Genomic DNA, 15,584 nt, shown 5'->3' with positions numbered 1-15,584 from the left:
CTGTAACCCCAAAACCTCCATCACTGGGGGCATCCCTGCAATGAAGGCCTGACTGACTCTGGGAAGCAGTTCACTGCCAGGACCAACTGGCACAGACCAAAACGGCTGCTTCCATCAGCAGTGAGTGCAAGTGAAAACCCTGTGGGCACCTGGGGAATCTCTGCTCCCAAGCTCAGCACCACATCTAGCACAGCTGGGCAAAGACAGGCAGGGGTTACTAAGAATACATACATAAAATAAGGGAAGGAGTTGGGACTGGCAGAATCCCTGCCCCTGGATTTCTGACAGGCCCTTACGAAAGGGTACTGGAAATGCCTCCTTAATGAGGGGGCTACGGTCTTGTCAGCATGCTCATTACCTTCTCATAATATTGGATGTTCTTGTCAGCCATTCCCATGAGCAGCTGCCGGAAGTCCTGCCTCTTGTTGTTCTGCCACCTCTCCATATCAGCTTTCAGATCAGCATTGAAACACTCCATCCGATCCTGACATTTCTCAACATCTGCTGGCACCTGGAAGGAGGATGCATAAATGGGTGTTCTGTACATGTATTAATAACTGGTTTCTCATGCCTCAAGCTCCCCTGCTCACACATTTGTGAAGGGCCAAATTACTACAGTAAAATGCCACAAACACACTCTCTCCTCTGGAGCCATTTGTTTGAAGGTAGAGCCTAGGGCTTTCAGGTCTAAAAAGGAATTCTGAAAAAAAGCTATCCTGACCCAGATCTTCAAACCCACCCAAGCACAACAGAGGCTCACGGGGAAAGCATCCCGCCCCCATGCACAAACAGGAAGAAGAAACACTGCAATTCGGTCATATATCTTTGGTTCCTCTTTCATTTTTTTACCCATACATACATTAAAATGTGCATAAATTTTGCAAATATCCAACAGTATTTGGTATTACCCTGCTAGTCTCCTGTTTCCCATAACAAAACCAGAAAAGAAGGTTTTCCTATATCATGTGAACTATTCCATCACTTGCGAAGCTCGATAATGCCTATCCTCATTAATCAAATAATCAATTGCATTAATAGGACTATTTGCTGGCTTTCTCCTCTGAACCCCACATTACAAATAAACTGGAGACTTGTCCATGCGTCCCAAGATAGCAGATCATCAAAAATGAAAAGTTAAAGTTAGGTAATTCTTGGGAAATACGAGGAAAATTATTTATGTGTGGCAAAAGAATCTCAAACACAAAGAAGAAAAACATAACAGGCTCTTTCAAGTTTTTCTTAAAGAAATGCCTAAGATTTTCTCAAAATGGAGCTATGTCACCTGAATTTCACAACTTTCACTTTGCATTGGTGAGTTTTGGCCATCCTAAACAGCTAAGAGAGAGCATACAATATTATGAGAAGGTAATGGGATATGATTACCCTGGTTACCAAAGCACAAAGCTACCTTCTCTCCTGACTCAAGAGCTCCACTGGGCCTTGATGGTGACCAGGGGATCAACATGCCCAAAGTTGGGTCAAACGTCCACCTGTCAAATGCTTCCCAACAACAAATGAGGCCTTGTACACTCTGTGTGCTGGGGCCTGTGAACCCCAATGTCTCTAAGCTGTGGATCACCTTCAGGGTCAATCTCTACCAACCAGGCAAGTTTTATACCCAGCCCTTATGGGCAAGGAGCTGACCCAGAAACATCAATAATGGCGAGGTCAGGCCTGGGGGAGCTGGACACTTTCAGGGCTTCCAAAAATGCCGAGGGCACTTGGCCATCTGACACCAGACCATTTGGAGATGGCTGCGGTACACAGAAACAAGGGAAGTGAAGCAACCTAGGTGAGTGGGTTCAAATGTGCCTGGCATGGGAACTAAATTTGGGTGAAATGAGGATGAAATGAAGAAAAAGATATAGTGAGGCATCCCAGGCAGCTTAAAAGGAAGGAACTTCTTTTAAGGGGGGAAAAGAAACCTTCTTCAAAGCACTTAAGCTTCTGGGATTAAAAAAAAAAAAGAAGACTTGACTTTTTCTTCTGATGCTATGACTGAAGTCACTTTTGCCTTTCCCTGCTGATTCATCCATTACTGTTGGCCACCTCAGGGGAAACTGAAATAAAACAAGACTGCCCTGGTTGTGCTGCACCCGAGCCATTCCCCTACAAAGGTCCAGTGAACCAGCCTCAATGAACACCCAGTGAGCCAGTGTCTCTGGCCAGGCCTCACCTCCCTGTAGGCACAGTCCAGTTCCCTTATTCCTCTCCTGGGCACTGCTCGTTTTAGCATCTGAGTGACAGTGCCTGGCACTAACTTCCTGTTTGCTATACAAAATCACTTCAGCAAAGAGGAAAAAGGAACGCCCTGAAAAGAGAACCTTGTTGGGGCACATGGAGAAGAGGGAGGCGAGGCTGTCTGATTCAAAGACGTTCTTATGTAGGAAAGATTCCTGGGTCTGTTCTGGGGATGGGAACTCTGGTTGACCCACAGAAACTGAGAGTCGGAACCATAGCTTTGGATTTTATGATTGCCTGAGCCTCGCTTTGGGAGGTATTTTTGGTTTATCATTCTCACAACACACTCCATGTTTGGCAGTGAGGAATACGAAAGTGCTTAGGTCTCAATAGGCAAACTTGTCTCAAGTCGCCTACGGTGTACCTGGGAAGAAAATGAACCTGCCTGGACAGCAGGTGAGATGTTATGAGTGCTTTCACTTTGCTCTTGAGTCCATGATGAGCGCACTATGAGGCAGAACTGGAGAGTGAGTCCAGCTGGAATGAGGGATTAGGCTTCTTTGAAGAAATACCACTGAGTCGATTCTTCAAAGATGATAGAAGTGGAACATGTGATGATGGGAGAAGGGGCACTCTAGAGGGACAGTACATGCAAGTGACAGAGTGAGAAAATAACTAGACCCACCTCAGGAACAGCTCACAGGCCAGAGTGCCCATAAAGGCAGAGAGACAGAACTCCAGCTGGCAAATCTGGTGGGCGTAGAAGATAAAACGCCTGGGACTTTTCCTGAAGGGCAGGTTTTGTGAGAGCCATTCAATTCGTGTCCCCCTTTGGAAAATAAATAGGCTTTGTGCTTCCTCTAACTATATAGACAGTTATGGAGCCAGACTTCCAGAGTTTGAATACCACCTTTACCACTTACTAGATGGGTGGCTTTGGGCCTCTCTATGCCTCAGCTTCTTTTTCTAGATAATACTATCCCACAAGGTTGTTATGAGGTTAAATGAGACAGAATGCATAAAACACTGGTGCCTGGCATATATTAAACACTCAACAAATATTTGCTAGTTCTGATCAGTATCAATATTATAAATTGATGTTCACAAAAGATAATCTATCAGCTGCACAGTTCCTTAGGTCAGAATATTTTATTGAGTTGTAGTCTATGTCTTAAAAAAAAAAGGAGGTTACTTTTCCATTCTCCAAATATAAACTATTGTAATATAATTAAATATGTTCTTTCAAACTTCATGCTACTCTTCACCCACACTATCCCACCCAGGATTTCACCAGAGATCAGAGATGAGTCAACACCAAACTATACTATCATAAGATCACCCTCTGCGCTCTGGAACCAGGGCAGTGACTCTAACACCAAAAGGGAGAGGATAGATTAGACCAACGTGGTGGAGACAGAACTGACAGATTTGGCAACCAATTGCACGTGAGATATAAGATACAGAAAGTCAGAGAAGAGCCTGACATTTCTAGTTTGAATGACTAGGGTGGCAATAGTCTATATAAGGCTCAGGATTAAAGAACAGGTTCACAGACCAGGCAAAGGAGGTGGATGCTACCATGGGAAGGGGGAGACCCACCCTCCACAACAAGGTGCTAAGACAGCTCAACAACAATGAAACCAACAACCCGATTTCAAAATGAGCAAAGGATTTACATAGACATTTGTCCAAAGAAGACATACAAATGGCCAACAAACACATGAGAAGATGCTCCACATTACTAATCATGAGGGAAATGCAAATCAAAACCACAGTGAGATACCACCTCACATCCATTAGAATGGCTATCACAATAAATAAATAAATAGGGCCGGCCGAGTGGCTCCGCTGGTTAAGAGCTCACTTGGGAACGCCAGCTCTGAGCAGCAGGGCTGCAGTTGGGATCCCACATTGAGGGCCAGTGACACTGCCTTCTACAGCCAAGCTGGTGAACAGCTCGACCTGGAGCTGGGCTGCTGTGAGTCGCCAGCAATGGCGTAGGCTGCAGCAGGGCTGCAGGGGTGCTGCAGTGAGCTGCCATGAGCTACGTGAGCAGCCAGCAGCCAGTGTGAGCTGCCGGGAGCCGCTGTGAGCAGCCAACCAATGACCGGCGACCAATTGCTGCCTCAGCCTGGAAGAGCACAATGATCATACCAACATGGGCCAGTGAAGCGATGTCCTCCACAACTAAACTGAAGAACAGAAACAGCAATTTGTCTACCTGTCTGTTCCCCTTCTCCGATTCCCCAACACTGTTCCTCTCCCCCCAATTCCCCAATTAAAAAAATAAATAAAAAATAAATAAATAATAAAAATAAATAAATAACAGAAAATAGGAAGTGTTGGCGAGGATGTGGAAAGCTTGGAATCCTCATACGCTGTTGGTGGAAATGCAAAGTGGTTCAGCGCTGTGGGAAACAGAATGATAGTTCCTCAAAAAATAAAAATATAATTTCCACGATTCAACAATTCCACTTATGGGTATATACCCAAAAGAATTGAAACCAGGATCTCAAAGATATATTTGTACACCCATGTTCATAGCAGCATTATTCACAACAAAAGGTGGCAGCAACACAAGTGTCTGTCCATAGGTGAATGGATAAACAAAATGTGGTATATACATACAATGGAATATTATTCAGCTTTAAGAAGGAAATTTGGACACATGCTACAACATGGATGAATCGTGAGGATATTAAGCTGGGAAATAAGCCAGTCACAAAAAGATAAATATTGTCTGATTCCACTTATATAAGTTACTTAACACTACTGAACTACACTTAAAAAATGGTTAAGGTGATAAATTTTATGTTATGTGTACTTTGACATGACTAAAAATTGTTTTAAATATATGGGGGAATAAAAAAGGAGGCTGAGGAAGGGAGGGTCAAAGGGCAGAACTCGTGGAGAAGCCTACATTTATAGGGTTAATAAAGGAATCAGCAAAGGTCACTAAGAAAGATGGGCACAGAAGCAGGAAGTAAGTCAAAGCGAGCAGAGCCATAGAAGTACAGGGATGGAGCGGTTTGGATAGGGATGAGGGGGGAGGGCTTAAAAAGAAGAGAGTAAGAGGAATTGGCATGAGCTGTCTGAAATGACCAGCTACTGAAGTTGCCCAACTTTATGACAAGGAGGGCCACTGGCATCAGACACTCAGGGTCACATTTTTCTCACTTTTATTTCTTTTTCAATGGTATTTTTGTGACAATTAGTTAACTGAACAGAAAGAAACATCCCACACTCCTTATCTCAATGTTTTCATTTTTTGGTTGAGGTGTTGTTAGAGTTATGTTATCTTGCGTCTGAAAGATACTGAGATGGTAATATTCACTGCTGATAGTTGGATGTTGCTTATCACAAGACACCAAGAAGGAAAAAAAAAATTACCAAATAAGACCACAAAAGACAAAAACTCCTAAATAGAGAACAAGGCTGCATTTTTCACATCAGTTTCCCTATTTCTCATGAGAATATCCATTACAGAATATGGGTTTTTGGAGTGATGGGAGAAAGGTAATATGGGATAAGATTAAGCGTTTTTGTGTGTTGGGAAGCAAGGTGACAATGCGAATTCACTCCACATTCATTTAAAAATGTATTGTTGAGCTCTTTCCATGTACCAGGCATTTCTAGGACCTACAATATAAATCTCTACCTAAGTCTCCTTCTTGGAGCTAGTCTGGAGAGGTCACATTATTTGCACCCATGAGGATAATAGGTTTAAAAAGTCCCCAAAGATTATGTAAGGCAGACAGGATTCCAAAACTTGGGGGAGAGGGAGCTCCTGAGTGCTATGGGACAGGGGCCAGGACCAACGACAGAAGCAAAGCAAGATGGTAGTTTTCTCAGCCATACGCTGCTGGGTGAAAGGTGGGGCAGAGCTTCCTGACTGGCGCTGCGTGAATGATAGCAACTTGGATCCTGCAGCCCTCTGGGCAGCCAGAGTCGTAGGTTGCTCACCTCCAGCTTCAAGCAACCGGGTCTGTTTATCCCAGTGTGTCATACAAACATTTTCATTTTCTACGTGAGCTGTGAGAAGAAAAAATGTTGAGAAAACACTGAGATAGGGTGGAGATGGAGAAGAGATGACTGAATTTGGCAAATAGGAAGTCATTGGTCCCTGAAAGAATGCTTTAAAAAAAATAGATCAAAAGAAACAAACGTCAGAGAATAACAGATGAGGAGGAAGAAGAAAGGGCACAAGATGAGTCAAAAACAGAAGTCATGAGTTCACCTGCATGATGGCTGAAAGGAGCTAGCAGACCCAGAGACTGAAGACCCAAGAGAAGGTCTATATTCTCTCTCCCAGCCCCTCTAGCATTCATCCATACATGCTTACAAGAGCCAGAGCCCTCCCCCTCAATGGCACCAAGATTGCTGGGAGCCCAAGTAGTGGGGATAAAGGGCTCCGACTTTGGAGCTAGACACATCTGGGGGGCCAATCCCAGCTCCATCTTTGGTTAGCTTGGGCACATAAGATACATGTAATTCCCCTGAACGCTGGTTCCTCATCTGGAAGATGACAACAACCACATTGGTAGGGGCTGTCGTAAGAATTAAATAAAAGAGCTCGCTCAAGAGTTTGAGTTCTGAGCAACAGCGGTTCGATGCCCAGCCCGAATTGAGCTGCCACTAAGCTGCTAATAGGTAGCAGGATGGCTCAGCTTAAAAAAAAAAAAAAAAAGAATTAAATAAGATAAGGGAGGTGACAGAGTCCTGCCCTTCTTTGACTGACGTAACCTCTCTCTCATTAGTCTGGCTTTCGAATCCAGGCTGAGATCATGGGTGCCGTGGAGAGAACTGGGAAACCACAGGTGTATCTTTGCCCACTTGTCAAAAGTGCCGGAAACAACAGATACCCTCACTTACTTCTCAGGTCTGTGGAGGCTCCATATTAAGAAGTTTCCTCATTCCCTTCGGCCACTTTAGAACTAGAGTTCTTGCTACGTGCCACGTCTTCCCTCATCCAGAACGTTACCCATTCTGGTAGTCCTCAAAGCTTTTAAAGGTCCACAGCCTTTAAGAGGTTTGTCCAAGGGACCTCAGGTTCTGCTTCCCTCCCTACCGTGCTCAACCTGAGAAGGAGCAGCTCAGTACCTCCTGTTTTCTGCTCCCACCCACCTCCATGCGACACACCTCCTCAGTTCCACAGTGACACTACTCATTTCCAATAGATTCTTCACCTGGCACTGTACCCAGTACAAAGCCACCCGTAGGTCAGGGCCTAAAATAGCACTCCCCTTCCCCACGCCCCCCCCCACACACACACACACTTTTTCTTTTTTACTTTTTGATGATAATTGCAAGATTTTTTTAAGCATTCTCTCTTGGCATCCCTTCTTTGTTCTTTTTTGAACTAGCAACACTTGAATATATTAGCATTGAAAAGAGTCAAATGCAGAAAAACTGTACAAGGTCCCTCCCTGTTCACATTAGGGTACGTATGCTTCCTATCCTATCTTAAGTGCAGTTCCTCAGCCCCTCCTGGTTTCTAGTAATAGCTTTGATGTCCTCCCCAGCTTGTAAGGAGAGTCAAAGTCTAAGATTCACATAGTCTGTGGTCCTGACAGACCCAGCGGAAGGCAGCCGGGCCCCCAACTAAAGAGCCTCTAGTTAATCTAACTTAAAAATTAAAATGAGGAAAGCCAAGTGTACACAATCCAAAGCTCCATTTGCCTGAGAACAAACCACCGCAGGGTCTGCTGAGTTTCTTCAACCTGAAAACGAAGCAAAACTTTGAATTCTATGAGGCCAACATTCTCCCTCAGCTCTAGAGGCCTCGTGACTGTACTTCCTGAGTACATGCTGACAAGCCACAGACTCAGGACTCCCAGTGTGAAATTCGCAGTGAGGGTCATGGACCATTTCCTTCTTCTGGGTTATGGAGAAAGTGGTTAGATTTGACACTACTCCATGGCTTCGCAAAAATTAGCTTTCCCTCACTCTTCAGAGCAACTTTTCCAGATTTCACCTCAAAACAAGGGAAGCCCCCAACCCCCCTCAGATCTGTTAACATGCCCAGACCCGGGGCCCTCCCTCGTGAAAACTCCCCGTCTTTCAGCAAGACTCCTCTCCTTCCTTCCCCACATCCCCGAGGTGGACCTGTGAACAATCCCACCCCCACTATAAGTCACTAACAGCAGAACTCATTGAGTCCTTGGGGTAAAATCAGTGCGGACCCACTTTCTGGTATCCTGGCTTTGATCTCATCAACAGCACCTCTGGAAAGCGGAATTCAAAACCTCATAACACAAAGCCCAGCAAAACCTTGAGCTATTGGCTTCCACCATGTGTCTCTACCTGCTGATGGGTGGTCAGGGAGGGCAGGCGGTCGGGATGGTGAGAAAGCAGGGGAAGCTTCAGGATACAAAGAAACAACACCCCCAACAGTATGTTCAGCCACAAAAATTAAAAAAAAAAAATCTAAGTGACAACAAGCCCAGAAAACACAGTTCTCATTCAGCATTCCTACCAGAGACGAATGGAGCGCCAATGGAAAGAGAGGATCTACTGATGGAGCTTTTCTGTTGCTGCACCCAATGCTATGCCGATCTCTACCTCCTCACAACAGTCGCATGTGTGAACCCCACAAAGGCTAATGAGCAAACCAGTCCAAGCCAGGGGGCAGAGCTGGGATCTGAAGCCAGGGCCGTCTGATTCTACATCCTATGCTCTCTCTACCAAACCCTGGTGGACTTGGACAGGCCACCAAATGAGCCCTCTGCCCATCATAGTTGCTGCCTTGGGTCTAAAACTGGTGCTACAGTCTGCTGCCCCCACTGTTGGGTCACACTCACTGGTACGCCTCCATCACGACAGCCCCAGCTCTGTTGTTAAATATCACAATTGCTAAGTAGGTAGGAAGAATAACTTTGGCCTGGCTCAGTATCCCACCAGAAAGAGGGAAGACGAAGACTGCCTACCCGCGGCGTGCTACAAGAATGTAGCTGTGTTTGGAATCTACTGATTAGTCTTACGGGATGGAAAGAAACCTTCCCCTCTTCTAAGAACTCCTGTGGCCAAGAGAATGAGTTGTATGGGTCAGTCATGCTCCAGGGAAGTGAGAAAAGCAGCAGGAAGATTCTGACACCCAGTGGGTGGAGAGGAGAAGTCACCCAGGGCCAGCAAGAAGGGGACAGCATGAAGAGGGAGCCCCTAGCTTGGCCAGCTGGAACTTGGGAGCCAAAAACAGCTGTTCCCTCCTCCAAGGCAGATGTGAAGTTCAGGCCGCCAGCAAGCCATGGCACAGTCAAGATTTAAGTCGGCCTATTTTTCATAACCTTCAGTTCCTGTATTTGGAAACAAACTGTCCCCTATAGGGCTGAACATATATTAAAGGACAAAGCTTGTACTCAGGCCTGAGCAGGTGCGAATGCTGACATAACTATTTAAGTGACATTCTTTTAAATACAGGATCCTCAGTTTCCCAATTAGGCCAGTGGCCTAACGTGCCATCTTTCTTCCCTTCCTAGCCAGGAAAAGTGAATTTTCTATATTTATATTTGGAAGCAAAATTGTGAGCATGGACATTTGAAATACAGAAACACAATATTCTATGTCATTCCTTTACATGGGACTGAGACTTGGGCTCAGCAGATAGCACCATGTTCCAGAATATCACAGGGACCACCAAACTAGCCAACGGGACAGGCCGCTGGGAGGTAGAGGGCAGCCACGCACGCAGCTGCATTTCTGTCCTGTCCTCCCTTGTGACAGGATGGAAGAGGGCTGACAGCCTGGGGATGAAAGGGAAGGTGCCTAGCTCTCTGGCCAAGTCCCTGCATACACTGGGCCAATGACACAAGTCCCGGTCTTTATCAGCTGACTTTCTGTAAGAGGTGTGCAGCTCTCACTCTCTTGTGTAGATCACAATGGGTGACACCGGAAGCGATACAACAAACATGTATCGTATGCCTGCTGTGTCAAGCCCACTGGATAAGGACCTTCGGCACCATCAGAACTGGACAATTTATTGAGCTGCTTTGTGCCTTGTTTCTTCACCCATGAAATCGGGAAAGAACACGACATTCCCGCTAGGCCTCAGATGGCTGCTGTGGTGATCACGTGAGGCAATTAATATAAAAAAGTACTCTGCAGAGTCAAGGTGTGTCAATTCTGAGGTTTGAGTTTCAAATTCCCAGAGCCAGTTCCCTTCTAGGTCTATCTCAGCATGGCAGTGGCAGTGAGAACCGAGGAAGAAAACCAAACAAATGCTTCTGATGTCAAACTATTTCCCTGCAACTTGGGGTCCCTGCTATTTGTCTTTTTAATAACATTCCCTATCTCACTCCTTTTTCAAAAACAAACACACCTTCTAATTACAAATCAAAAGGAGCAGAGTAACATAATGGTAGTGAAACCGGAGGCCAACGAGTCCAGGGCCGTGCTGCCCGCACCGCTCAGCCAATAGACTGACACAGGAGTTGGGTCATAGAATAAGCGTTTATTATCAGAGCACCAGTGGTCTGAGAGGGCAGCAGGTTAACACCTCCAAAAACTGCCTTCACAGTCTCAGACCGGCTTGGAGTTTTTAAGGGAAAACCTGGGCATTCCTTCAGAGGCTACGTGAGGGTTCCTGGGGTCTGCCTCCCCTCTGGCCACGTGATTCTGTGGTGGAGTCAGCAACCCAGAAACAATGATGGGATTAGCCTGGTAGACCATTGAGATTGTGATCAATAAGCCTATGGGTATTAATCATAAGGTTCAGGGTAATTTTCTAAAATAGGGAACTGGGTGGGACAGGGGACATTCCAACCTTAAGTCACAGGAGGAGGATGTATTGTTAAACTCTAGGTCAAGGGAAGGTGAGGCCGGGGACAAGGAGAGGCCTCTACTATGGGGGTGCAAACCGGGCCCAATTTCAGTAGCTGCAAGGTTCTAACGTCAGACTGCAGGCTGTAATCTGGGCTCTGTCACTTGCTAGCTGTGTAATCTTGGGCCTTGATTGGCTCATCTCCCAAATGGGAATAATGATGGTATCTGAACCACATGTTGTTGTGTAAAATAAATGAGATAATATAAAGTGTTGAGCCCACTGTAAGCACTTGTATGTTGGCTATTATCGCTCTTATTTTTTCATCTTGGTTGTCTAGGGGAAGAGCCAGGCAACAAGTGGGAGTGATCAAACAATCTTAGCATTTTTACAATTATGATCCTCCATCCAGACCTGGAGCACTGGAGCTGGAAGGCATCATAAATGAGCCAGATCAGTGCTTTTCAAACTTTGTGGTAAAGGACCCCTTTTTGTTGGCTTCTTTCCCCCCAATCCAACCAAGGTGTAGCCCTACTGTGCGCAACCAGCATGCAGCTTGCTCCACACACAACTCTCCACCCTAGTTTGACAACACTCATCTTGAGCCTTCAATAAATGTCAAATTGCTATAAAAATGTGTCCTCTCAGTGTCTATACTTTACGCGTCATGGATCGGTAACAGTTCGTGGACCAGTCCACAAATCACACTTTTGAGAACACTGATCTACACTGGTCTTCCCCTTTCTCCTCAATCCCATTTTGCAGAGAGGGGAACTGTCCATGAATGGCAGAGTTAGAAGTCTTAAAAAAAAAAAAAAAATCCCAGGAAACAGCAGAAAACTCAATCTCAAGTGCACATTAAGAAATCCCAGAAATAAGACATAAAAAAGGGCAAAAAGAGGAAAGTAGCAGCATCAACACAGCCCCGCTGGCACTGACCACCTTGGTCTACATGTCTAGGGACAAGAGTCACGTGGTACCAGTGGGATGGTTGCAGCTTGCAGCCCCGAGCAGCCCACGCCTCCCCCAGGGGCTTCCCTGACCTTGGGGCGGTCTTCCTTTCTCAGAGCCACAGCTTCCAGTTTGGCTTCGTACTCTGCTTGCACTTGGTCCCTCTTCTTCAATACGCTCTGTGGGAGGCAGAAAGCAGGAGCATGTAACACAGCATGCACAAAGGGGCCTCCAAGCCCCAGGCAGTGTTTCTTTATCCCATTCCTCCCGCAAATCATGGCACCCAGGCCCAGCCTGGTGCTCCTAGGACAGTCCGGCTATGCTGTGACATGCGACATGGACTCTAGAGAAAGCAGAGTTGTGTGTTGGGGGGAGGAGGGAGTGGAAGAGTCAACTTGTTTATTAATTCATACAAATATTTTCCAACTTGGAAAGAGAGAGGGTAAAGCCAGTAGAAAAGGCCTTCTAAGAAATAAGCTTGGGTAGGAGAGAGATTTAAGATACCGCCAAACCAATTCCAGGAGGAAACGTAATAACAATGTATACAATACAAACATTTTTATCACATTTGAACAAAATATGATTCTATCCATAATTTTCAAACTCACTTTCCACTTTAAGGGGAGTTAAGGGGAGAAGAAGAACCATTCTCAGAGACAGAGCTTTCTAGTACGGTATCTCAGCCTGACTCTAAAAGGGACAGAATTCCTGGAAAGGGCAAGTGGGGCAAACGATGCCCATTCATAGCCATGGCGAGGCGAGGATTCTTGGCTTCCCCGTGTGCAGAGGGAACGTAGCTGTACCAAAATGTAAAGCTTGGCAGGTAACCAGGCTGGATATTGTTGATGGAAAAGTCTAAGTCTGGAACGTTCTTGGCTCTTTAATTCATCCTTGGCAGACTGATTTGCTCACTGATCCATTAGCCCCTTATTTGTCCTCCACTCTAGACCAGGAAGACAAAGAGCAAAGAGATACAGCCTCTACCTGAGTGGTTTTGTTGAGGGAAAATCTGCAGACACACAGGGCGGCTGCAGGTGCTAAGCGAGCTGTGTACAAGCCCAGCATCCCTGCAAACATGTGGTGAGCCTGCCCGAGTGAGCGGTAAATGGGCCCACAGAGAGCCAGCCTGGACAGGCCTCAGGTAACAAACTAGGTGCCCAGGACACAAAGTTTAAGGAGACACTCACTCCTGGGCCTGTGCAAGTACCTGGTTGGCCCCTGAGCATGAGTGTCACCCTAAATCACCTAGTCCCAACTCTGCTGCTACGACGCCACCAGGTGGAACAGAAAAGCTTGCAGCCGACATTCTAGAAAAGCATGTTTCATCCAAGTGTTTCTTTTTGTCTCCTTTTAGTAGAATCGCAAATGACAAACCAAGAGTGGTAAGAATTTTCTTGGCTGCTAACTCAGAAGTTGCACATGGCTACAAAAGTTTCTAATCTTGTACTCTTCCCATAGAGACCTTCCAGCAGAGCGTGAAGTCAGGTGGAAAGGAGCCATTTCCTGGCTGAGCGGTGGGCATCTTGTGTCCCCGACAACGTGCTGAAAGGTGATGTGTGAATGAACAGTTGAGAGCACTCTGGGGACAACCGTCTAATGGAATGTGTCAACACAGGGCACCTCAAGTCTTCCCCTGAAGAATTTCCTTTGAGGAATATCTTACCACGAGAAGAACACGAGGTAAAACTTGCAACAGCTTGTTTTCATCATTTGCCGCTCGTCTTTCTCCTAAGTGCTCACAGCTTTCCTCCCACACTCATTGACCTTTGAGTAGGAAGGTTTACAGAGCTGTTCAACAGAACCTTCTGCTGTGATGGAAATGTTCTATCATCTACTCCATCTAATACGGTAGCCACTAGCCCTACATGCCAATTGAGCTCTTGAAATGTGGCTACTGCGACTGAGGAACTGGGTTTCAATTTTAATTTGATTATAGCTAATTTGATTTTAAATAGCCACCTTGGCTAGTGATGGCTGTACTGGACAGCACAAATCTAGAGTAAGACAAACCCACGAAAAAAATCAAGGGTCCTTTCTGGACTTTGCAGAATCCAGAAAATATTCTAAATCTACTAGTCTGATACCACCAGTGGTAAAAAATCATAATCTCCACTCTAGAGGGCTAAACACATGATGCTATCCTTGGAGATGCAAATGTGGTTCCCGAGGGGCAATGAGACAGCGGGGAGGGGGACCACTGCCACATCCTTCCTCCACAGGATGCCTCACATCTTACAGGAAAACAACACATATCCAGCCGAGGAACATAGCCAGCCGAGGAACATAGCCAGCCGAGGAACGGGAACACAGGAGTTGTCCCAGTCCCAAATTCTGTCAGTGTGGTAAGAACTGCTGAGGCTGCCAAAACCCCTGGGTGGGAAGGGCTGGTGAGAGGTGTGTGAGCTCCCTACAGCTAAAGCAGCCCCAGTGCACCTCCTCCCCTACACCCCAAGATTCAGCCATAGTCCCTACACAGTTAGCTTGGGCCTTCCCTGGCCCCAAGGAGAGGTAGGCCCTCTGTCTCCTCAGCCACTGTTACCCTCAGCGTCACCTGGAGTGGTCAGAATGCTGCCTCGTCAGGTGGGCTGACTGGAGGATTTGTGCTGACATCCCCGCCATCAATGGACAGCAGAAAAAATTCACAACAACAACAAAAGCTTGAAACAACTCTGAAGAAGTAAAAGGGTATTATCCCCGTTTTATATATAAGAACAGTAAGGTTCAGTGGGGGGACATGGTTGAGGCCCCCCATCACAGTGGTGACTCACTCGGGCTTTTCCTGCTGCCTTTCAGCAAAGCTGTGGTTTCCCAATCTGGCTGCAATTCAACCACAGTAAAGGTTGGAAAACATGTTTTGAATCAAGATGATCTCTTCAAGACTACCATCCTTGTTGAGAGTACCTTTGCACACTGTTGGCGATGGTCTAAAAGGACTGGCCACCCACTCCAAACACCACAGGCTGTTGATAAAACTGGTCAGCCAGCTGATGGATAATGGAGCCTGAACTTGCAATGCAGTGAAAGGGCCAATAGACCACGTCAGCATTGACAGAGAGGCACCCCCATCACTGAGTGACAAGCAAAAGGTATTCATCATCTGAGCTTCTCACAGAACTTTAGAGGGGTCTCTGATTCCAGTGGATACAAGGAATCAAAATGGTGACATGTGTGGAGACACTCCTCATTACGCTTTGCACCTGCTTTACATAACCATCATCTTCACCCTGTCTGACCTGCTGTAATGTTTCTGCATGCATCTACCCAGGAGCTGGGGATACAGCAGACAACAAAACCCACAAAACCCTTGCGTTCATGGAGCTTCCATTCTGGAGGGAGGCAGACAACACACAAGTGAAATATACAGCTCTAGGTGCTGGGAAGGAAAAGGCAGGAAAAGAGGATATAAAGTGCCGAAGGTTTGGAAGATGGTGGAATTGTACATCGAGTCGCCAGGGAGGGCCTCAATGACAAGGCGACTTTTAATTCAAGACATGGAATAAACCTCTCTCAAACACTGTATTTTTTTTTTTTTTAAGATTTTTATTGGGGAACTGGGGGGATGGGAACAGCACTGGGGAATTGGGGGAAGGGGAACAGACAGGTTGCTGTCGTTTTTGTTCTTCAGTCTAGTTGTGGAGGACGTTGCTTCACTGGCCCAAGTTGGCACCATCATTGCGCTCTTCCCAGGTGAGGCAGA

The 15,584-nt window shown here is 46.1% G+C and overlaps 1 protein-coding gene across 1 annotated transcript in view; it reads right to left on the bottom strand.

Moving 5' to 3' along the window:
• Positions 1-331: 331 nt before the first annotated feature.
• The window catches only part of SNX30 (sorting nexin family member 30), a 97,136-nt gene continuing 81,883 nt past the window's right edge, over positions 332-15,584 (bottom strand). The window contains exons 7-8 of the mRNA XM_019635794.1: positions 11,980-12,066; positions 332-511 (exon numbers count right to left, since the gene is read on the bottom strand). Of these exons, the coding sequence (XP_019491339.1) occupies positions 332-511; positions 11,980-12,066 (267 nt within the window). The remainder of the gene's footprint in view (positions 512-11,979; positions 12,067-15,584) is intronic.

The sequence above is a fragment of the Hipposideros armiger genome, unplaced genomic scaffold, assembly GCF_001890085.2.
Source record: "Hipposideros armiger isolate ML-2016 unplaced genomic scaffold, ASM189008v1 scaffold_24, whole genome shotgun sequence".
Lineage (NCBI taxonomy): Eukaryota > Metazoa > Chordata > Mammalia > Chiroptera > Hipposideridae > Hipposideros > Hipposideros armiger.
This window is presented reverse-complemented; position numbering and strand designations above follow the sequence as displayed.